Source organism: Onychostruthus taczanowskii, unplaced genomic scaffold (assembly GCF_017590055.1).
Source record: "Onychostruthus taczanowskii isolate IOZ18803 unplaced genomic scaffold, ASM1759005v1 scaffold4, whole genome shotgun sequence".
NCBI classification, from domain to species: Eukaryota; Metazoa; Chordata; class Aves; order Passeriformes; family Passeridae; genus Onychostruthus; species Onychostruthus taczanowskii.
Genome location: NW_024501459.1, coordinates 24,994,668 through 25,018,992, shown reverse-complemented (window position 1 = coordinate 25,018,992; position 24,325 = coordinate 24,994,668). Strand labels below are relative to the sequence as shown.

The window sequence follows — 24,325 nt, the reverse complement described above, 5'->3', positions numbered from 1 at the left end:
CAGTGACAGTAGCCTAATTTTAGAAATAAGAGAACATAGAAATGAAATGTTTATGCCCTGGGAGAAAGACAAGCCTTTTCAGACCATGTATAGGATGTAAGCACAGAACTGCATAGTAAAAAGGAGAGTTCCTTGGATAAGTGACCTTGAATTAGACACTGAAAAGCATAATCACCACCTTGACATTGACACAGACATCATCAGGGCAATAGCTGCAGTTAATTGATTATGTGTCTACGTGTGTAATTTTATGGTAAGGTGTGTTAATAAGTGACCTTTAGATTTTTCCTTGTTGACCCATGTGATAACCATTGGCTTGCATTTTTCAATGGAAGTGAAGCAAATAACCTTGCAGAAAGATGGTGGATCACTTTGCAGAATTACATCTCAATTCTCTTTACAGAAGTGTGAAAGGAAATCAGTCTGAATTGAGTCAATTTGATACCAGAGTCCTGTTATGAAAGTGGAAAGGGGAGGATTTTTTCCTTCTGAGTGAATATTAACAGAAATTATACTGTGTTTAAAATTAACTTCTTTTTTTTTTTTTAGTGAGTTTTAAACTGAAGACAAGCTTTAAGTGTCTGTTCAAGATTAGATAGGCTCAGAAATCCTAATTTTTAAATGTAATTACACTCTGGGAGATGAGGAGAGAGAAGAGATTTATTCTTCTTAGACCACTAATATTGGGCCAAGTTTGCCCATATGGACCATGTCTGTGGCCTTATGATCCTGCTGAGGAAATGAAAGACCTTGTGAGGCAGAAAGGAGCCAGATGTGGGAAGAGTATCTTGCTGTACATATGTATCCAAAACACCAGTTAACATGAGGTACACGGGAATTGTATATTGGTATCAAACTGGTTAATGCATCCCTTCAGAAAGTACTGGCTTATGTAATAAGAGTAGTTTGGTGGTTTGGGGTTTTTTTTGTTAAGGTTGGGTTTTGTTGATTGGTTGTTGTTCTTGTTTGTTTTGGGGTTTTTTCTGTTACAAATTGCATATTACTAAGTTTAGCTTAGGTTTTTATCAGCCAGTTAAAGTTCTGTTGAAACCCATATATTACTTATCCCTTGTACTTGGTTTTGGGCTATACAGGTTATGTCCAAGCATCAAAGCAAGACAAGAAGTTCATGGCTTGTGCTCCAGATTACTCCTACGCGGCTCTTTGTGAATGCTTGCGAAGAGTTTTCATCTATCGCCAGCCGACTCCTCTGGCCACAGTTCTCTACAACAGGAAGGAAGGAAGACAAGTAGGACAGGTTGCTAAGCAGCTGGTAGCAACCCTGGAAGCCAATGATCCTATCTTAGGCTTTCAAGCTACGAGTGAGAGATTATTTGTTCTCACAACAAAAACCTTGTTTTTAATAAAGGTGAACTCTGGAAATTGATTATTCAGTGTGCTCTGCTGTAGTTTGTGTTAACAATTTGTTATAGAATTGAATAGGTTGACAATCTTACAAGTTCAGTACAATTTGCTGAAAATCAAAAAGGGGATGTTTTACAGGAGAATCAAATTTCTTTGTTAGAATTCTTCTGTAAAAAAGTGAGTTTTTTGACTTTGTTGCCATGGAAGTAAACTTTTTCAGAGCTATGGGAAAAGGTCTTCTGCATTAACATCTTTGTCAAAATAATTGTCAGATGCTGCTATTGCATAGGTGAATAGATTTATGCATTGCTTTTTCCAAGTGACTTTATTTGCTATACTTCTGAGTTTTTTGAATTCACTGCTGTTTTTAAATGCCACTGTTTACCTATGAAAAAAGTAGTCAGATAAAGAGTTACAAGCATATGACATGCCAAGTAGATTGTATCATAAAGAAAAAAATTTCCAGTTCAAATATGGTTGACCAAAAAACTGATTTCACATTTTGATATTCAGTAGTTTTGAGTGAAATGTGAGTGAAATGAACAGGGTATTATGTTTCTTATACAGGTAATAAAATGGAGCAATTTTACTGTATGTGCACATTTTAAATTATTGGTTTGGGACTTGTTTATACTTGCAGTAAAGTCTGTTCACATTTCTAGAATACGTTTTAGTAGCTTTTTCCAAAAGCAAAGTAAGGGTCAATGTATAGCTAGCAATTATACATCAAGTGCTGTTAGTTAAGGTCTTGTCATACTCTCAGTTGTGCCATTTTCATTTGACTTTATACTTCATTTCCAGTGACTCATTTACAATGAGAAAATGGCTGACAGAAAAAGTTCTGGTATTGTAACCTGGATGGGACACTCAGAGGTGCTGCTTCTGCCTCAGATGCCACTGAAAATGCTGCATTGTCAATTAACTGTTCTGTCTGTGATGCCTAAGTCAAAATGTGGTATATTTGCAATGTAAGAGCGCTCAGGCCAATGAGGATGCTTTGGTTTAACAGACTGCTATGGTTAATTGAGTTGAATAGTTCTAGCTGAAGATTTCTGTTTATTATTTTCAATTGGCATTGTCAATACATTTAAACCAAAGAGTCAGGTGTGACAGCCTCACGCTGGGCTGGGCTTTTTTCATAGTTGGCTTACAAATCCTTAGCAAAGAATGCCTAATATATTGTGTACTGACAGGAGAGCTGCTGTCATCTGTGGTACCAAAGTACTGAAGACCCAAATACAGGCAGCCTTTTAGTTTGCATCTCCCTGCCAATGTTATTTCAGAACTCTGTAAGAATCTATTGAGAGAAGAGTAAGTGTTTCTTTAGTTGTGATTGTTTTGACTCTCCTGTAAATTCTCCAGATTGTATCAGTGAACTGATTAAATAACAAGAGGGAGGCAAGCAGCTGTGGCTTGCAAAAAACATCCAAATGCAGAAGCTTTTCAAGGAACCCAATTTTCCTTCTCCTCACAGCAAGATTATATTGTACATCCAATATTGAAAAGCTTTTCTTTACTTTTAGTTGGGTAAGTTAAAACAGACTGGATTTGAAAATCTCTTTTCATTCTGTCCTTCTGAAACTGTCTTGAAAATGCTTTTTGGAAAAGCTCAGTGAATGTATTACCATTGCATGACTCTTTTGCATCTAAATTTTATTTGCTATCCAATAATGTCAATCAAGGTGGTAGAATTCTTGCAGAGGTCCTATAGAAAAAAAATGTGTAGCTTATTACTTTGCAGAATAAGTTAGGTGCTTTTAGACGTATATGGATATTACTTAGTAACCTGAGGTTTAATCTTTGGGGACACAGAATTAAGAACATGATATTTGGGAAATAGAGGAATGAAGAAGTAAAGGAATCATAGTCAACATGCCTTTGCCACCTCTGGTCTACTGCAGGCAGCTTCAGTATAGATGAGAATTTCAGCTGTTCTTTGTCAAATTCTTCTTGCTGTGAGTTACAAGTCTGGAAACATGCTCTGCCGTCTCCTGCAACAGAGGAACAGTCAAGTAAAATGCTTACCTCTTCAGTGGTATTACAATATGCAATGACTAGAACTCACATTCCAAATGCACGTCTGTTTCAAGGGAGTTCTTTGCATCTGGAAATAACACAGGGAAAAGGTTCATCCCTTTTCCATGTTACTCATCCATTTGTAATCATGGTTCCCAGGACCGATCTATCAAGTAGTCTCTCTCTTATTTTGCTTCTGTGAGAGTCAAGGATATTTTATTATTTAAATTATTTTTTACCTTGAGGAACCTGGAGTGCTGCACAGCAAGCTGCTAAGCACCTGAGGCAGGGTGATCCCAAGCACAAAAGCAGGCTGGGCCAAGAATGGATTGAGAGCAGCCCTGGAGAAAAGGACTTTGCATGCTGCTGGATGAGAGGATGGATGTGGCCCAGCAATGACATTAATGGGTTGGAGCAAGTCCAGAGGAGGGACACGAAGGTCATCAGAGAGCTGGAGAGTCTTGTCTATGACAGCAGGCTGAGAGAATTGGAGTTGTTCAGCCTGGAAAAGAGAAGTCTCTGGGAGACCTTAGAGCAGCCTCCTCGTACAAAAAGGGGGCCTGCAAGAATGTTGGAGAGGGGTTTTGGACAAGGGCATGGTAGGACAAGGGATAATGGCTTTAAACTGAAATTGAGTAGCCTTAGATTAGATACTGGAGGAAATTCTGTACTGTGTGAGTGCTGAGGCACTGGACAAAGTTGCCCAGAGAAGTGGATGCCTTATCCCTTGAAGTTCAGCACCAGACTGGATGGGACTTTGAGCAACTTGATCTAGTGTGAGGTGTCCCTACCCATGGCAGTGGGGTTGGAACTAGATGAGCTTTAAGGTCCCTTTTCCAGCCATTCTATAATTAAATTGCTGCAAGCCACCAGGAGACACTCCCTATCAGCATTTCCTTTTGTGTTCATTTACTACTAAGGCTCATTTCTTCAGCATATCCTAAATAGGCTTATACCAAGTATAAAATATGGATATTTTAAATAGATGGTTTTCTGACAACCATGCTTCAATTTTTCTAGGATTTTGTTTCTTGAAATCTTACTTTTTCAGACAGTTCTGTCTTCCTGAGAGGTCCCAATCACAATCTGTTGACAGAATTTCTGAGAAAATATTTGATTATTACAGGCTTGCTTGGCTGTTACTGCATTATTTGATTTCAGTATTCTTTGTCAGTGCTTTCCTTGACTGCATGTTAGGAATGCATAATGTATTCTTCCACAGGTTGAAATAAATAGAAGAAATTTTAAAATTTTTAAATTATTTTAAAGGATTTATATTCATTTCAAATATGTAGTCTTCCTATGTTGCTGAAATAAAATAGAAAATAGAAATAAGAAATTCCTTAAAGTAAAACTTGTGTTAGGAAGTTTTCTGCTAGGGCAAAGTTCTAGCAGGTGTCTGCTCTGCAGGGCCAGGGCTCTTGCCAAGACGTGCACTATTGTACTCCTTGTTTATCTCTGTGAAATCCCCTGTACAAGTACAGCCTTGCTGATGTTCCATTTCTGGCAACACACAAATTTACAGAGGTAGATACTGGAGAGGGCTGATAAGTATTCAGGTGTATTCTTGTGTTAAAGTGTACACTGTGCCTCTGATCCTCTGTCTTTTTTATGTACAAAATCCAGATGATCTGGACAAACCTTTCTAGGTGCAAGAGAGAGATCTGTCCTTCCTCTCCCCCTACCTCAACATGAGTGCTTTTTTCAGGAAAGTGAAGGAAAATAGGAATGATTTGGTCTATATGTCTGTCCTTTGTCAAATAGTGGCTCTTCTTTAATGAAACAACAAGGTCCTATGAGAGTAACAAGTAAGGTTAAAGCTTATATTTTATTTCAGTTTTATGTGCTTTGTTTCAATAATGAGCTGCTAGAACTTTTTCCATTTCCTTGTCTTCTGTCAATTTATGTTTTCTGTTCTCATTATGCAGATTAGATGAACTTGAAGCCTGCAGTCAATCATATATTAGCCATATAATAAAAATTTTGGTTTAAAATTCTGTGTCGTCAGTCCTATGTGCCATTTGTGACATATTTCTGGAAATCTGGTGGGATTTGTTTCCCCTCCTCCCTATGCAAATACATGTTAATTTGTGCTATGGATAAAAGTCAGCAAGGTCTAAAGATAACATGACATCTTTGACATAGAAGAGCCAAGCATCAAGCAAGCCTTTTCATCAAGACTATTGCAATCATTTCAAACTGAAGGTATAGTCCCTTTTTCTTGGAGAAGTGTTGGAGTAATAGTTTTTCCTTTATAAAAGGTTTAAGGTCCTTCTGAAAAACTTCCTTTACACAAAGATCTTTGTCATAAAGTGGTAGCTGGATATCAATTAAAATAGATCTAATGAACACTTTCAGATGCAAACGTGGAAAATATTTGTCATAGTCTTTGCCAATCTAATGCTCTATGCAAAATATCCTTTTTAAACCATTCCAGTGCATTTTTGCAATCTAATGTCAGTTGCAAGAAATTCTCAAGAAAAAAGACAGAAAAGCAAATTTTAAAAAATCATTTTAGAACATAACTTTTATTATGCTTTGATGAATTTACACTTTCTAATAGTGTATGTCAATAATATATTTCTTAATGTATTAGTTGCATTCTGAATGTGCAGGACTTGTGTGTGTGTACATTTGTATTTTCATCTGTAAATGCACACACCTGTGTGAGTTCATAATGCCTTAAGGTACTGGGAACGCTGAGGAGGCTTTTGGAGAGAGGAGAATCTTCTGACTTTACTGACAGCAAAGTATGGATTCTTTATTAACATGAGTCTGCCATACATGTGTTGTAATGTCATGATAACTGCTTTATGTGAAAACATCAGTCATGAATCCTCTGGTGGTTCCCTCTGCTGAGGATTAAATATGAGATATTTCAGTATTTCATTTTGCCCAAACTTAAACAGCTCAGAGGCCAAATATTGAGTAGATGCCTCAAGTTGACAGAATTGATGCAGATGTGATAAGCATTTCTTTTTATCAAAATAAGTGATGTTTAGAGGGAAAAGAAATAAGACACACTGAATACTAATTCAGTCACTTTCAGCACTGAAATTACAGCTGATTGGCCTTTAGTGATTTTTCTCTGTGAAGTTACTCATTCTTTCTGTTGCATGTGTCCCCTGTATTAAATGTAGAGTAACTTATGGTAATTTAAGGTTGAGCAATTTGTGGGAATTTTCTGAATAACTGAATTACGTTTGCATATGCGGTATCTAAAATACGAGCGTGAGGTACAAGATGGATGTACCTAGTCACGAAGAGACCAGGGACTCAGGCTCTTGATTTGATCAAGGGTTGATGACCATCTGAGCAGAAATAAAAGTTGATGCTTTAAAGACATTTTCATGAGTTGCAATTTCAGATTCTAAAAAGAGTAAAAATATGAGAATCATTATAGAATCCTAGAACGGTTTGGGTTAGAAAGGGCCTTGATGATCACCTAGTTACAACACTCCTGCCATGAGCAGGGGCACCTTTCACTAGACCAGGTTGCTCAGAGCTCTATCCAACCTGCGTTGAACAATTCCAGGGATGGAACATCCACAGCTTCTCTGGGCAATCTGTTCCAGTGCTCACCATACTCACAGTAAAGAATTTCTTCTTAATATCTAATCTAAACCTGCCTCTTTCAGTTTAATATCCTTATCCTTGTCCTAGTCACTGCATGTCCTTGTCCAAAGTGCCTCTCCAGCTCTCTCATAGGCTTCCTTTAGGTACTGGAAGGTGTTTAAGGTCTCCCTGGAGCCATCTCTTCTCTAGGCTGAACACTCTCTGCCTGTCTGCACAGAGGAATAAGCTTGCTTAGGCAAGATAAAACATACAAGGTTCCCTTTTAATATACAGGGCTGAACACTCTGCCTGTCTGCACAGAAGAATAAGCTTGCTTAGGCAAGATAAAACATACAAGGTTCCCTTTTAATATGCAATACTTTATTCAAAGCAGCTGGATCAGTCAGAAAGAGAACTTGTTTGTTACCAAGACCTCTGTTGTCATTTTCTTTGCATGTGGCAAGGGTAAGTCATCAGTAAAACTGCCTGGATGCTGGTGTGATTGGAGGCACTCTTTTTGTTCTTTTACTTACCTGGTGTAGCTCCAGGCAGTTGCTGCTGTCTGAAAAATTCAGTTAATAGTCCTATATGTATATAATTATAGTTACATAAAATATAGTTAATATTTATAAGCTGTAAGAATTGGCAGGTGTTAGCAACACAGTTCTGAGCCTCTTTGCATCCAATATGATATCTGATAAAATCTACCTTTAAAAAAACAAAAACAAAAACAAAAAAGAAGCCAAAAAAAGAAACCCCAAACAAACAAAACCCAGATAAAAAAGCCCAAACAAACAAAGAAACACCAAAAAAACCCAAAATACATAAAACTCAGACTGATTTATTTTTTCACTTTTTTTTGGGGGGGGGGGAGTACACCAATAATGTTTTTCTTTCTGCTCTTAGAAATGTTTTCCTGTGCTATAAAGAAAGATGCAATGTCCTCAAAGTTTAAGCCTCATGTTTCTTAATGTCGTGGGGACAGCAGGGTATCTGTCACTGATTCAGTTGGGTTTCAGGGACAAATCTGTGTGCAACATGGTTAGACAGCCAGGTGTTCCCTTAGGAAGTGGGGAAAAGTGAAGTCAGGTTATTTTAATAGGTTCACTGTGTCTGTTTGCATGGCTGCACTCTCTGAGGTCCATATAATTCAATGTACTGGGAGGTCCAGGTGCTCAAACAGGGAGCTGTGAGCACATTTCACTGTGTGAACCCAGCTGATGTATCTACACAGTCTGGTGCTCTTACTCAGTTACCTGCCATCTCAAATTATTTTCCATTGTTTTCTGTTTTTTAACAGAAATAAGTTAAGTTGCTGACTGACTGCAGTGTCTGCTGTGGAAGGAAAGAGCGCACAGTGGATTCTTGAAGATACAGTTCTATATCTAATATGATTTATACCATGACAAATCAGTTACATGGTTTTGACTACAAGTTGATTAATGTTTACAGTTAATGAATTCCCACAACTCACATTTTCTGGTGGAATTTTTCACAGATTTGTAAGCAAACATATGAGAACATTAATTCAGAACTGGAGATAATTAGCACTTCTCTTTTAGTTTTCAGTTGGTTATTCTGCCTTCATTATATGAACTAAATTTCTTGAAACCTATAAGAACTTTGCAATTTTAAGTGATAATGACTAAGAAAGTAGAGTTTGCCTCCTAAGTACTGGCAGGGATCAAAGTCCACGGGGCCAGAGAGGACTAGGGAGAACTTCATAGTTCTTTAAAAGCATCCTGTTAAAACCAACCTACCAATGGAAATGGAGTGCAGATGCTCAAATCCCACCACTTCTGGATACTTCCTGAGTTTAGCAGCCCTCGTTGTTCCAAAGCAAGATTATAGCCTGGGAAGAAGCATTCTGCAGAACCCAACCCCTCCTGCTTTACAGCTCTGCAGAGATTCTGAATGCGTGAATTAAAAAATAATGTGTTTGTACCAGTGATGTCCAGCTGTGTCCATACCCACAGCACATTCCTCTGAAATGTGTATGGGTGGATGTGAGATATAAATCATGTAATGAAGTGGTCAGGCCAAAGCTCAATCTGTCCATCTCTCATTTCCCTTAAGCAACTGCCTTTGGGTGCACAATTCCTCATGCTTTGTTATGAGCAGACAGGCAGCCAGTGCTGTGCTGTGTGCAGCCCTGAACCCTTCAGCTGTGAGCTGCTGGCTCTGTAGCCAGCTGAGGTGCTGGTACCAAATGGCACAGTTCCATCTTTCCTTGTCACCTGCCAGGTTGTGCCCAGCTCTTGGTGTCTCTGCCATTCAGTTAGAGGAAACTGTCATGTGCTGGGAGTTACAACCACACACCACAGCCAGGGTTTGCCTTGTGTGGTTGTGGCTGTCGTGGTTTAACAGAGCAGGGAGCTGAACACCACACAGCCACTCCCTCACTCCCCACTGCCAGTGGGATGGGGGAGAGAATTAGGGAAAAAGAAGTAAAATTTGTGGGTTAAGATTTAAATAGGTTAATAATAGAGAAACTGAAGACAAAATAATAATAATAATAATAATAATAATAATAATAATAATAATAATAATAATAATAATAATACCAACAACAACAACAATATGTTGTTTTGGTTTTGTTGTTGTTATTGTACAGAAAAAGTGATGCAAAATGCAATTGCTCACCACTCACTGACCAGTGTCCAACCAGTTCCTGAGCAGTGGTCCTCTGCCAGATTTCCCCCTGATTTATATGCTGAGCATGACACCATATGATATAAAATATTCTTTTGGCCATTTGGGGTCAGCTGTCCCAGTTGTGTCCCCTCCCAGCTTTTTGTGCACACCCAGCCTCCTTAATGTCAGGGTAGGGTGAGAAGCTGGAAAGTTCTTGCCTTAGTGTCAGCACTGCTCAACAGCAACTAAATCAGTGTGTTATTAAAAGTATTCTCATCCTAAATCCAAAACACAGCACAAACAACCAGGAAGAAAATTAACTCTATTGCAGCCAAAACCAGAACAATGGCAAAACTGAGCACTCCTGTGCTTCAGGCAATGTGTCTGGGCATCCCAGGCACACCCAGACAATGGGAGTGTGCTTGAACAGCCCAGAGGGAACTGCTGAATTGCACACTGGGAGATGGCTGGAGGATTTCCTCATCTGTGTGCACTTTAAACATGTTTCCAGGGGCAAGGGAGTGAAGGCTACAAGATATTGGGAATGGTTTTGAAGAGTTGTAAGAGGATGAGTTTAAAGGTAGCATGATAGGTATGAGCACGTCTGGTCCAAAGGGTTTCTGTGAGAGACAGTGCAGTTTTTTGAGCCATGGCTTAGCTGTGTTGCTTTAACGTCTCTTTTGAGCCAGCTTTCACTTCCTGCCTATTTTAATGGTGGAAACTTTTGTGCCTTTAGCTGTGGTGTGGGTTACAATTCCTGTGATGACAGCTCAGAACCCAGATTCAGGGAAATTTTTCAAAAGCCAGGCCAAGGAAGGTACATTCTCTTTAAAGCTGTTTTAAAATTTTCCCATTAAAATTGAGTGGCAATAGGGTATATGATTACTGCCAACTGAGAAAATTATTCAGAGGAAGACAAGGGTGCATTTTAAATAAATTGAGTATCATATGTGTTTATTTGCATGCAAATGTGCACAGAAGATGAGGAGAGAAGAGAAGAGAGCCATATGGCAGTGGGTTACAAATGGCTCTACTGCTTAGGGAAATTAATAACTCTAAGCTTTGATATATATGAGCCTGCTGGGGTTCAGATGTTCTCATGCTGGTGCTTTAAGAAACCAGCTGAATGAATAAACAAACATTTGAAAGACAAAACACTTGGCCAGCATCCAGCTTAAAAATTCAGAGAAAAATGCCTTTAAAAAGGACTTAGAAAAAAGGTTGGGGCTTCTGTCACAAAATACTGGCTTTTCATCTTCATTAAAAAAAAATAAATTTGTATGCAAGATTCCTTCCTTTCCTCTGTCTTTGTCAGAAGACTAAACATTTATCAGGAAAGACATGCAGTGGAAACTGCACAAAGGTAAATTCTCCACAGCAGAACATAAACAGCACAGCAAAGGTTCTCAGTAGTGGTTTGGTTGCACTTAGCCTGAGACTTTGCAAGACCTATATGCCCTAACCCACGTGAGTGGGGCTTCTTAATGTTGTGTTTTCCTTGGAAAGAAAAGGAACAGGCATGGTAAACAGTGCTAGTGCATCACACTGTTTGTGTAGATTTACTCTGAAGGAATATTAAAAATCCCATCATATTCATGTGAGACTGGAGAGTGGTATTGCTAAACTTATAAGGAGATGTAATCGGGTGTTAACTGACAACCAACAGCACTCAACGCGCCCAGTAACCTGAAGAGTCCAAGCCATGAGCAGCCACCTTTTCCAAGGGAGTGCTACTGGAAGTGGCATCAAAGGTCTCTCTGAAGTCCAGGCAGACAAAATCCATAGTCTTTCCCTCATCCAGCAGGCAGGTCACCTTGTCATAGGAGATCAGGTTAGCCAAGCAGGACCTGCCTCCCACAAACCCGAGCCGGCTGAGAGTGATCCCCTGGTTGTTGTGCCATGTGATGCCACTCAAGATGATGTGCTCCATGACTTTTTCTGGCACTGAGCTCTAGATGTAGTTCCCTGGATCCTCCTTCCCAGCCTTTTTGTCCCTGGCTGTCACACTTGCTGATCTCTAGTCAGCTGGGACACCCTGGATTAGTCAGGATTGCTGTTAAATGATGGAGTGTTGATGCTCTTGCTGAGCATTTCTGCCAGCCTCAATTCAGCCTGGATAGACTTGAGTCTAAGTGGTGAACGTGAAGAATGTGCTCTAGTCTCAACACATTGCTGATGTGACTGTCAATAACTTGTCTTCACAAGCATTCTTTCATAGATGTACTGATCTGGCCTTTTAATGTTTTTGTTTTTATTGGGGAGAGGATAGGGGATGCATTTATCTTTAGATGAAATAACTGTGCATATCCATTCTGACTTCCCTTTCTACCTGAATTCTTTTACATCAAGTTCTGAGTTGTCCTGTTTGCAAAGACATACTCTGTGGCCATCCTGTACAGATGCCTCCTCCTGTTTTTCTTGTTTTGTTTGGTTTTGTTTTTGTTGGATGCTTAGTTTGGTTTGGTTTGGTTTGGTTGGTTTATTTGTTTTTAAATTACATTTTTTACCATTCCAGCTGCTTGGTAACATGCATGGCAGGCTGAGGAGTTCTTAGCCAGGTTAAGTATCACAGCATGGATCTATACCACCTTCCAAATTTCACTGTAATCAAGAGAGAAGAATGTGTCTGGCTTCACCTGAAAGGCAACCATGTATTGTAAATTATTCAACAGGGACTGCAGTAAGTTGGAGGAAAAAAAACCAACCCAAAATGTGATGCCCTCAAAATTCAAGGTCCTTTGGCCAGTCAATAAAAATTTGAGTGGAAGTAGAGATACTGAAACACATTCTTTGTTGCTTCAACTTTGGTTTTTTTTGCCAATGATATTAATTTAATTAATTTAATTAATGACAGATTAATTTTTGAGCTGTTTTGTTGACACTGAATCCCAGGTACATATGAACCCAGTGATTTCCTCAACAAACTGAAGTCTCAAAATCTATTAGAAATCTTCAGGTTAAGAGTGTGCAAACTCACAAGATTCAATATGCATAGAAAGCTCTTGCTTGTAAAGATATGACATAAACCATCAATTACTTAGTTTAATTCATATTCTCCATATGGATGTCACTTCTTTTTTCTAGGGATTTTGTCTGACTTTCATTTGCATGCCAGAAAGTAAATATTGGCAAGTTCAGACTTTCACATCATCAGCTGTTTGGGATCCATGTATTTGTAAAGTACTCTGTACACCTAGCTCTATACACAAATAGAAATGATTTAGCTACCACTTATTGAGGATGAATTGTATCTTCATTCTGCTTTTCAATTGGCTGCCTAAACTGGAGTATTTAGTGATTCCTATTTATGTACAGCCATTTATTTATGGTGCTTGCTGATAAACACAAGACTGGTGTCTTGCTTGGCAGAGCTTGTTTATTTCTTCTAATTTTAATGATTTAAACACAGGTATGTGAAACCATGACAGGTTTTCCTCTGCTGGCAGAGGTGGCTCAGGTGGCACCTGTTTGGCCACAGCTCTCATGGTAAATTGTATTTTGCTGGCTCAAATTCTATTGATGCAGGGTTAAAAAGTGATCCCAAAGGAAAATGCTAAACCTTGATTTTTTCAGTCTGCTCTGGCATTGACTGAGATAAGCAGTGTGTAAGTGCTTGTGAGTCAGCGGAAGAAATGGATGCATGGGTTGCCTTTTCCCTGGCATATGCTGGCTCAGACACACCTAATACAGGGTCATATCCCAGATTACAGCACTTTCTAGAGTGAAATCTAGAGATTTCTAGCACTTGCTAGAGTTTCTCCTGCCTGGGAAGGAGTCAGGCTTTCTCACAGACACACTCAGCCTTTCTAGGATGAGGCCAAAGTAGCACCAAGGAACTGGCCATAGGTCAGCACTGTTAACAGATGAGTTCTGGAGTTCATCTCTGTAGCTGTACATGAAAACAAGAGGAAGGACTGTTTGAAAAAAGCCAAGAGAGATAAAGCTTTCTGCTTTCTCAATAAATTACATTTATAAAGGTTTTTGATTTACAGTATTAAACATTTCTTAGTGAAGCAGTTACTCTTGTGGAGAATATCCAAATCCACCATAAATGAAGATGTGCTAAAATTTATGCTATGAGTAAAAGTAGGAGAACTTTCATCCCACCTCGTTCTCCTGATGGGGTTTAGGTGCTTCTTTATGATTACTCCTCAGTTAAGTAGCTGAAAATAGATGGTGGTATTTTCCTAGAAAACCTGGAAGCTCACAGCAAAGTTTTGTTGTGAGAGGAGTTAAACAGTACATTTTGAACCTTTGGGGTGTTTTAGTGTTTTATCTGAAATCTGAAAATGCAGTTATTCTGGAAATCTCTCCTTTTCAGTGTGTGGTTCTCCCTGCATGGATTCTGACCTGTCCCTGCTGCTGTTTGCTGTGGGGCCAGGGAAGTTCCTCCCAGCTCTGCCCTGCCTTCTGAGACCCTCACTCAGAGACCACCAGGCGTGCATTCATTCCAAGGGATAATTCTCTGGTAAGAGAGAATTTTCCTTTTCTGCTGCCAGAACAGAAGAAAATATTGAAGACAGTCAAAACTGAGACATAATTTTTGTGGTTTTCATGTGCCTTTAGGGGCAGGAAACCAGCCCATGAGAGATTGCTTTTTGTCTGCCTGAGGAGGTTTGTACCGGCAGTGGGCTACTACAAAGATTTGAGGTGAGAAGGGAAAAAACCCCAGGCTGAACCTGAGAAGAAGCACAAAAGAGAGATCTTTTATGTCCTAGAAGTATCACCTCTGTAGGAATAAACCTATTACCTTCCTTTCTGTGACACCTGGGCAAGCTCTAGTTGACAGGAGTTTGTTTTCACTACATCAGAAAAGATGGATCTTGGCAGCCTGGTTTATCCACTGTCTTTTTTTCCAGCTTTTTATTTGCAAAAGGGAATTGATGTTTTTTCTGTGGTATGCTCAGTGACACCACAAAAGACCATGTCTAGCCTGTTGCACACCAGCCATTCATTCTCTGCGAGATAAATCTTTGATCCTTTGATATGCCATGGCATTCAAGTGCTATTTAGAATTGTTACTCACTGAATTTTGGAAGATATATATTTTTCCACAAAGTATAAAGAATTCTCTCAGCTTGATTGTGCTCTCAACTAAATCAAAAAACATACATTCTTATTAAATGAAAAATTAGTTCAGCTTTTTCTTGATTTTCTACATTGATTGATTTCCAGCCAGTGACATGAAGAACTCTACAAAGTATGTTTTCTATAAATTTTACCAAAATAAGATACTGAGAGGAGGAAAGAAACCCTAGTAATGCCACAGCTGAGGCAAAGCTCTGACATCTTTAGTCAGAACTACTTTTCTTTCACACCAGTGTCAGAAGTCCCTCAAAGAAATTTCTATCAAACAAGATTGACTTCTCTCTTCTTAATAAGTGTGAAACAATTTGTTCCAAAGAGTGTGCATATCGTTAACTAAACACTTAAATACACAGGGTGTAATCTGTGTCCAGTCTGGAGTCTGACTGAATAGCAGAGACAGCATGGAAGTGCCTGAGGATGGGAAGGACACCAGTACGGACCTGGAGGAGGGTTTTAAACAGGACGACAGTGAAGATTGGCTATAACCAGCCTTGGCAATCAGGTTGTCTGTGGAAATTTTAGAAACTTAACCCTTGGTATGATATCCCTAGGGTCAGTCTTGCTCAGGAGCTGGACCTCCCTGCGTGACATGCACCGCTGGTCGTTGGCACAGGCAACGCTGGGAGCGAATGCTGCCAGACAGGGACTGCACGTGCCCTGCAACACTGAGCACAGGGAGGGGAATTGCTTCCACGGGCAGAAGCACCATCATGCAGATGGAATTCTGTCCCCCCTTCATCTGTGCTGGCACAGGTGAAATGCAAGGGGAATTTCAGATGAGATTAGGACTGGAAAACAAGACTACCTTTGCTTTGGTTAGCACTTGGCTAAATGCAGTGAAGAGGAGCTGCAGCACCCAAGTACTCTGCTCAATTAGACCGATTGCCTTTTTTTTCTTAGAGAGAGAGTGGGTTTGTTCAAACTCACTTTCAGCAGTGATGACAGGAAGACATCACAAATTACACTCCAAATTATCATGGCTAAAAATCTAGCTAATTATCTGGGTTTGAAATTAATTAAACTTCTGCCTTTTCAAGTCCTGACCCCAATGGCTGTTGATGGTTTGCTGTGTTTTTGTCCTTCCATGCTGCTCATATCTGTTTTCTGTCACTTCATATCTGGAGGTTGCATGCTTTCTCCTACAGGTCTTGGGTGATGCACTGAACTGCTTTGAAGGTCCCCTTTCCCACACACACTCACCCTGTCTGCTGACCCTGATTTGTGTCTGAAGTGAATTGAAAAGCACTCCCACAAGTACCAGCACTGGTGACAAAAATTACCAAGTCCTCCATTACTCTAACATTTACTGTGACTGAAGCACGTGCACCTAATTGTGTGGATTTGTTTTTAATCTTTCCTAGCTGAAACAGATGGAATCTCTGAGACAGCCACTGTTTAGGAGATATCTTCCCCCAACTTTGATTACTTTGAAAAGCTGAACTTCCACTGGCAGAAAACAAATCCTAATTCAAAGCCTAGATACTTACAGGACTCTTTAGTTCTTCCTCTCCAGCTTCACAGAGGATTCAAGCTCCTAACACTAAAATGTTTTGCAAATTAGGCCTTGAGTAGCTCATTTTGCACAGAAAAATATTCCATTTTAATTATTCAGCTTAACATGAAAGTGTGTCTAGCTCTAAGCAATGAGGCAATTTGAAGCTCTGATTAGCTACCCAAACATAAGCACTTTGCAGCTTTGAATACTCATCCAGTTAGGAATAGTTTACTTTTAATACAGAAAGATTAGATTTGCAGGAATCTTACCAAATATTTTCTTTGAAAACAACTAACCTATGTAAAATCAAGGATGTTCCTTGATCAGTCCTCATGCTGATTTATTCAAGAAGCAGTGGCAGCTGGAGGGAGGGAAAAGGAGCTGGATGTGGGACATGTGATGGACTCTGGCATCTTTAATCTTATCTGGTATCTTTATCTCTGGTTCGCATACTTGTCTCCTCCATTTTCAAGTGTTCTTGATACAAAATTCAGATGAAAAATATTTCTTACTAAGTTTTATCCTCCAATCTCATGTGGCATTATTAAAGGAGATATAGTGTAGTGCAGTCTTGTGGCTTTCCATGGTCCAACACTGCAATTCTGAAACTACTCATCCTGAAAGGCAAATTCTGTGCTACACAAAGCAACTCACTGCCCTCTTTAATTTCTATTACCAGCTGGATCAACAGTCAAAGTAATTACTCTATGCATAAGTAATTAATATTCTATATTTCAATCAACTTGAAAAAATACCAAACCAATTTTTAACCTATTTCTATTTATTGCTGGGATTGATGGTAACAGATGAAGAAGCAGAAGGTGTTTTTGCCTTGTCCTTCCATTCCTGATCAGTAAAACATGACAGCAATTTTCAATTAATTCTAATTAATTTCCAATTAATTTCCTCAAATGAGGGACTATGAAAAATGACATTCTGAAGACTGGAGAAATGATGGATTCGTTTGGTACAGCTCTTAGTCACGCAGACAAGGAATGATTCATGTGACATTCTCTCTTCATGTCACAAAAATTAGGTTTTGAGCTCTCTAGTCATTCTGTAAAAGATGCTACAGTAACACACCACTTCAATCTTTACAGTGGTTCATAATTTAATTAAAGAGAAAATTTCCCCTTTTCCCCTCATATCTTGTTTGTGTTTTACACAGTTACCTGAGGAAAATAAGCAGGTGTATCTGAACATTTCTATTAATCCTTTGCCAAATGAACCTTGCAAACTTTAAGTACTCAAACCTCATAAAGACACAGTCCCTGGTAATGCAAAGAACCCATTGCTGAGCCACACATTTTGTATTTCATAGATTAGCCAATTCCAGACACATTACTGGGGAAACAACAATTGATCAACTGAAAAAAAGAAGTTAAATAGAACCTAGCACATAAAGAAATGCTCTATACAGCTTCTCTAAGTAGTGGAAACTTTCCTGAAAATGAATAAATGAAATGGGAGAAATTTTCTGTTGGAAGCAATCCAAAGACTTTAAGAAGACAGGAAACTTTAACTGCAAGAAGAATTTCTGTTCCAATGCAACTGCCTCATCCAGCATCAGGGAAATTCTCCAAGAAGTTTGTTTCGTCAGTATCTTTGCACGATAGGGCTCCCCTCACTTACCCCACCACGCAGACCTGTGTCAGTGCCCCAGCAGCGCCGGGCTGAGGGACACGGGCAGCCCGGCCACTGCAGCGGCCCCACGGCTGTGGGCCTGTGCCTGGCGGCCGGCAGGCCAAGAGTGTCCTGGGGCATCAGGCACAGCACCGCCGGCTGGGCAAGGGAGGGGATTGTCCTGCCCTGCCCTGCCCTGCCCTGCCCTGCTCTGCCCTGCGCTGCCCTGCTCTGCTCTGCTCTGCCCTGCCCTGCCCTGCCCTGCCCTGCTCTGCCCTGCTCTGCTCTGCTCTGCTCTGCTCCGCTCCGCTTGGGGCGGCCTCAGCTCAAGTGCTGTGGGCAGTTCTGGGTGCCACAAGAAAAGACAGATAGAAAACTATCAGAGAGTGCCCAAAGGAGGGCAACAAAGATGGTGAAGGGCCTTGAGGGGAAGCCATATGAGGAGCAGCTGAGGTCACTTGGTCTGTACAGCCTGGAGGAGAGGAGACTGAGGGGACACATCATTGCAGTTACAACTTCTTGTGAGCAGCGACAGAAGCTGAGGGATTCACCTGAAGCGGTCAGGCAAGGTTTAGGTTGGATATCAGGAAAAGGTTCTTCACCCAGAGGGTGGTTGGGCACTGGAGCAGGCTCCCCAGTGAAGTGGTCACAGCACCAGCCTGACAGAGCTCAAGAAGTTTTTGGACAATGCTCTCAGGCACATGGTGTGAATCTTGGGGATGTGCTGGCAGTGCCAGAAATTTGACTCAGTGATCCTTGTGGGTTCCTTCTGACTCAGCTTATTTTGTGATTCTGTGTTTATAAATGTATTGTGCCTTCATGTTGGGCACTGTCTCAGCCCCTCTCTGCCTGTGCAGTGGCAATAAGTGAAGCCAAGACCATGAGCTTCCCAGAAACTGGGATAACCAGGTTACAAAACATCACAGCAGCACTCATGGAAATAAATGCCCAAAGATATTTTTGCATGGGCATCCCCATAAAGATTCACTGATTCTTACAAGCATTATGGTGGAGTGCACTGACTGCAGGATAACGCCCCTGTGATGTCCTCACTGAGGCCAGAATTAAGAGGGTAGCATCTTTCATGAAATTGAGGCATAAGATCTACCAGAGACATGTACCTGTCTAGTGTAAGCCTTGTATGAAGTCAGTCTCTTAAAATAGCAGTTCCACAAAGCAGATGTTCTGGAGGGCAGAAAGGACACTTGGATTGTGGGGACTTGTGCTAATTTTAATGTGTCCCAAGAGTTTCAATATTTTGTCATAGTGAACAAAGAAAACCAACTGAAGTCAGAAATCAAACTTTGACTTTCTCCCAGCCAAAAACCATCAAATGAGATTTGCAGCATAGACAGCACAATTGGGATAATAAATGTCCTAGAAAAAAAGGGAAAGAATACATGAGATAGTATGTTTTAGCGCAAAAATAAATCCTTCTGAACAGACTAGAGAGAGAAATATATCTTCACCCAAAAGTCTGGAGATTGAATCCCTGCTGCAGAGCTCAGAGATTACCTGTTTTTCATTTCTCTTACTAATGTCAATGTATGTGGATTACACCCACTGTTAATAAACACAGGTTTTAGCCTTATGAAATATACATTCTAAATTTACATTTAGCTTCTTCACTGATGGCAGCTGTCCTACATATCCATGGTGTGCACTTGGGTTTACTGAGGGATATCCCTTCAAAGAGTGTCTTTTGAGTATTGAAGGAGAAAGAATTAAAAGAATGTGTTTCACATTTGAGGTATTTTTTGATGCAGTCTTTTATTCCCCACTGTGCATTTAATATGCTCGTGTAGACTTGCTGCTTCTGGCACAGTCTTAGAGATTAGATTTCTGAAATACTGACAGAAGTCCAGCTACTTTGCTGAAACCATAATCAGAAAAATCTGGCTTTCGACAGCTCTCATTAAGTGGGAAAAGAAAATCCATTCCAGTGTCTTCTTATTTAAAAATAAATTTGTAATTAATTAGCCAATGCTGTCCTGCAAAACTTTGAAGCACACAGAGGTCACCAAGAGTGTATTTGTGTTTGATGAATTTGGTGGTAGAGAGAATTTTAATAGCATTTCAGCACAAAGTCACAATCTTTGAGACAGGCACTTACAAAACTGTAATTATTTAGTGCTGTTATCAGATGGTATTTACCCCTTCTATACTGCTTTTTAGCCATGTCCAGTTGGTCTTTCTTCGCCTTGTAATACTAATTTTTACTGTCCTTTCATTAGCCTCTGGTGAGCCACAACACAATCTGCAAACACCATAAAACACTTTTTCTGTGAAAAACATTATCCCATATTAAAATTTATTTTCTTATTCTTGTTTATAATAGAAGAATAATACTTTTAGGGAGAAGTAGTGTCTTTTATCTCCTATCCTAACATTCCAGGCAGGAGACACTCTTTCCAGAGCACAAGTCAGTTTCAGATCTGGATGTAAAGGATGACACTGCTGGCAGAGAACAAAACAACTGCTCTGAGTTTAACTTTGTTATGGGTACTGGGTGGAAACCTTTGGAGAAGAGGAGTCATAAATAAAGGATAGTAAAGTAATTTAGTTTCCAAGAGGTAGAGTGGCTGTGCTTATGCTAACACCAAACTAGACCACCATCTGTTTGCCAACTCAGACCCAACAGGCACCACATGGTCTGTGTCTGTATCACATAAATTCCTCTACTCTCGCAAAGCGGGTAGCAACACCCAAAAGTGCTTATTTGGAATATTGCCAGGCCAGGCTATCTCCCTGTGAGAGTGTCACTTTGCTGGGGGCTAGATGTGCTCCAGGTACTGAACAACAGCTTGACAGTGTTGGTGGCAGCAGGACAGTGCCCAGCCTCAGCTGCTGCTTCATTCACTACTATTCACTACAGGCAATTATCACCTGCAGAATAGTATTCCTCAGCATCAAAACACTTATTTTTAGAAGTCATAATAGAAGTAGCCTGTTGGACTTCAGCCTGACAGTCCAGAATATCATAGCACTGGGAAAAAGAAACTAGAGTCTGTAATTTAGAAAAATGCAGTCTTATTATGTGAGCTCCATCCGTCCATGGTCCCTTATGTTTTCCAGTACATCAGACACAACAGTCTCTTTTCAATCTTGTCACATGCTATTTTAGTGTAACAGCAACAGCTTGTGAAGCTTCTTTGATGTGTAACTTGTTACTAGACATGATCTCTAAAAAATCAGACTAACCTGTTCTCACTGCAGTAGACATGGCCATCTGTCTCTCCCACACATCCACTGTATCTCTCACAGCCTTGTTCACTCTTCTAATTGTTCTGCATAAACACAGTAGGATACAATATAACATTTTAAAATGTCATGTTTACATGATAAAGAGTCAATTTTTGAAGATGCTTCCTCCCTTCAGAGGTGCCATTTCCTTTTTCCTTCCTAAATGCGTGTCCTATATGCTAAATAACTTATTAACCCATTGTAATTTCTGCTCATTGTTCTCCTGAATGACAATAACATATGCCTGAACATAATAAAGCGTGCCTTTCAAGATACCCTTCAGATATAAATCAGTGGCATATGAGACAAATCTGTTATCCCAATTTGCTGTCTGTACTTTCCTCAGACACTGGGAGCTGCATCGTGTTGTTTGTTTTCTTTCATACAGTTATTGTCTAGAACTTGAAAGAAAAACCTGTTTGTGATCAACAGGGATTTGATCCATTGTTACAGAGCCTCTTTCTGCTGTGGAGCTGGCAGTAGATTTGCATAATTACATTCTGAAACTAATATAAGCTCAAGGTATGCCCATCACAGATAGATCTCATCTCAAAAATTGTACTTGTTGGATGGGTGACACTTATTTTAGACATTACCTGTTTTCTGTGCTTTATTTTATTAGAGGCTATGAGTTAAGTGAAGATTTTGGGTGAAAGTCTATTACTATAATCTTATTTTCATTATTCCATATTTGTATATATCCAAGCTATGGGATATAAATGGTTGTTAACAATGAGAAGGAGCATTTCTCTCCTCTACACAAAATGGAAGTTTATCATATGAGATTGTTAATATTTTCCTGGTTCCTATTTTTGATGGTTTCTTGTGTTTTGTTTTTTGTCCCATGCTTTGGCCTTGACAGAGCTTTTCTCTTCTGCCTGTTTGGATCCAAAATGTGTGCAGGGCAGAAACACCTCTCTGATGGAACACCCTGCACTCAGGCTACAGCCCTCTCAGCACAGATGCAACTTTGTTTTCCCTTAATTTTTCCCCACTAAAATAAAGTGCTGAGAGTGGCTCCAAATGCCAGCACAAGCCTGAAGACACTTGAGGAGTTATGATGAAAGAGTTCTGATCCACCTGGCAGGTGTAAGAGGTGTTTGTCAGTGCTGCCCTGGTGTGTTTCTGTAGAGTGATGGGTGCTGCATTAGATCACAGTATTGCTCTTGGAAACAGCACGCATTGGCAGCTGTTAGCACAGGTGTCTCAGGAAGGAAGCTCAGTGAGTTGTAGTAAGACTTGGAGCTCCACATGGCTGAAGGCAGCTGAGCCTCCCTGGGCCCTGCTTTGGGCTGATGCTCTGTCAGACACCAGTGCCCTGCCCCATCAGCATTTTTCCCCACCAGCAGCCCAGCACCCTCAGCTGAGACCAAAATGTGCCCTCTGCAGTGCCCTGCTTAAGTCTATACATCAAACCATTAATAAAAGCACACATAATATAAACTTCCATAGAAACTCTCAAAACAAGCAGAAAAAAATAACCTTTTCACTTGCAGTAAGAGAGAAATGCAGGAGGAATAGGGCAATTATGCATCTCCACCAAACAAATAGTTCATCTTAGTGGTAGAAAATAATACAGTTGATACAATCTACAGCTGTTAGGGAAAGCTGAAAGAGTGAAGCTTGTAGGGAGGAACTTAAACTTGACTTGATAACATCTCTGGGACATCTACTCCAGTATTTGACCACATTCACAGTAAAACGCTTTTTCTTAATGTTTAAGTGAAATTTGCTGTATTTCAATTCATGCCCATTGCCTCTTGTCCTGTCACTGAGCATCACTGAAAAGAGTCTTGGAGCTTCTCTCTATCAGGTATTTGTACATGCTGGTAAGATTCCCTGAGCCTGCTCTTCTCCAGGTTGAAAAATCCCAGCTCTCAGAGCGCTTTTCATATATCAGATGCTTCAGTTCCTTCATCCCTCTGTGGACCTGCACTGGGCTCACCCCAGCATGTTCATGTCTCTCAGGCACAGTATCCCAGATGTATTTCACAAGGGCTGAGTAGAGGGGAAGGATCACCTTCCTGGCCTGCTGACACTTCTGTCTGGTGTGGCTCAGGAGGTTCCTGGCTGTCTTTGCTGCAGGTGGCTTTTGCTGCTTTGTGGTCGCTCTGTTCACAGGACCCACAGTGCCTCATGTCCCCAGAGCTGCTCTGAGGTCAGCTCCCACCACCTACCAGTGTATGGGGTTATCCAGCCCCATGCAGACAACTTGAGCTATTACCTGGGATTCTCCAGCAAGATCTGACTGGAAAGGGAGCCCTCTGTCTTTAGGACTAATGGTAGATCATTTACCTAAGGAATGAGAGGCATGAATTGGGCTTTAGTCTCGCTCTAGGGCGTTTAGCCTCTGTATATCCTGATCCTCAGAAGACTGAGTTTTCTGTGCATTACCTTGAGGAAAATCAGCAGATGAAGTAATTCCATTGATCCTCCTGAGGCTGGGTTCAAGCATGAGTGGCTGACATCACCAGGAAAGCCAAGCAGTACCCATGGAGTAAGGAAGCAACTATGCTGATTGTAGTGACCAAAGAACAAAGTGGCTTCTGGGCTCTGCCCCTACTCCCAAGATGTGGGGGTTTTTCTCCTTTTTTATTTGTTTGTTTAATGCTGTCCAATGTAAAATACATAAATAATCCTTGTAACAGGGACAAGGATTCATATGAATCCGCTCCCATTTAAGCACTATAACTACTGCTAGACTACTGGCGCACTTCTCTTCCTTCAGGAAAAAAAGACTGCATTTTTCAGGGTCTCATTCTTCTACAGATGAAAAAGGATGTTGTTACATTGTCTGTCCATTGCCAAGGACAGCAAGACAAAAGGTAGTATTCAAGTAGTTGTTAAAAAATTTAAATTGCAGTATAATTATCTTGCTCAACATTTTATTAGAGTAGCAACAAAAATCCATTACAAATTAATCCCCACAGCAGCATGCATCCAAGAATTACAAAATGCTTCTTTTTAACAAAAATTGTTCTACATTTATCAGTAGTACATTTCTCTGAACAATTTCACACTATTTATAATAAACAAATAAATAAACCACTTGAAGTGACAGAATGAAACCAGAATTTCTCTGGGTAGATGAAGAAAAAATTCCCTCCAAACCAGTTGTTCTTACATAATTTGTTAGAATTCAAATTTCCAAGATTCAGCTCCCAAATTAATGAATTCAGGAGTCCAAATCACTTTGACTGAGCCAATTCACTGGCATTAGCTCTATCACTGTATCCCAGTAGTAATGAAAGAATCATGAGAATATAAGCTCTTACTGAAAATAACAAAAGAGCAAAGAAACAATTC

General features: G+C 40.1%; 1 protein-coding gene across 2 annotated transcripts in view; it reads left to right on the top strand.

Annotated features, from left to right (window-relative positions):
* The window catches only part of NUDCD1 (NudC domain containing 1), a 35,425-nt gene extending 30,095 nt beyond the window's left edge, over positions 1 to 5,330 (top strand). For both annotated transcript variants that reach the window (XM_041412709.1, XM_041412710.1), the window contains exon 10: positions 1,095 to 5,330. In XM_041412709.1, coding sequence (XP_041268643.1) covers positions 1,095 to 1,387 — 293 coding nt within the window. In that variant the 3' untranslated portion in view covers positions 1,388 to 5,330. The remainder of the gene's footprint in view (positions 1 to 1,094) is intronic.
* The last annotated feature ends 18,995 nt before the right edge of the window (positions 5,331 to 24,325 follow it).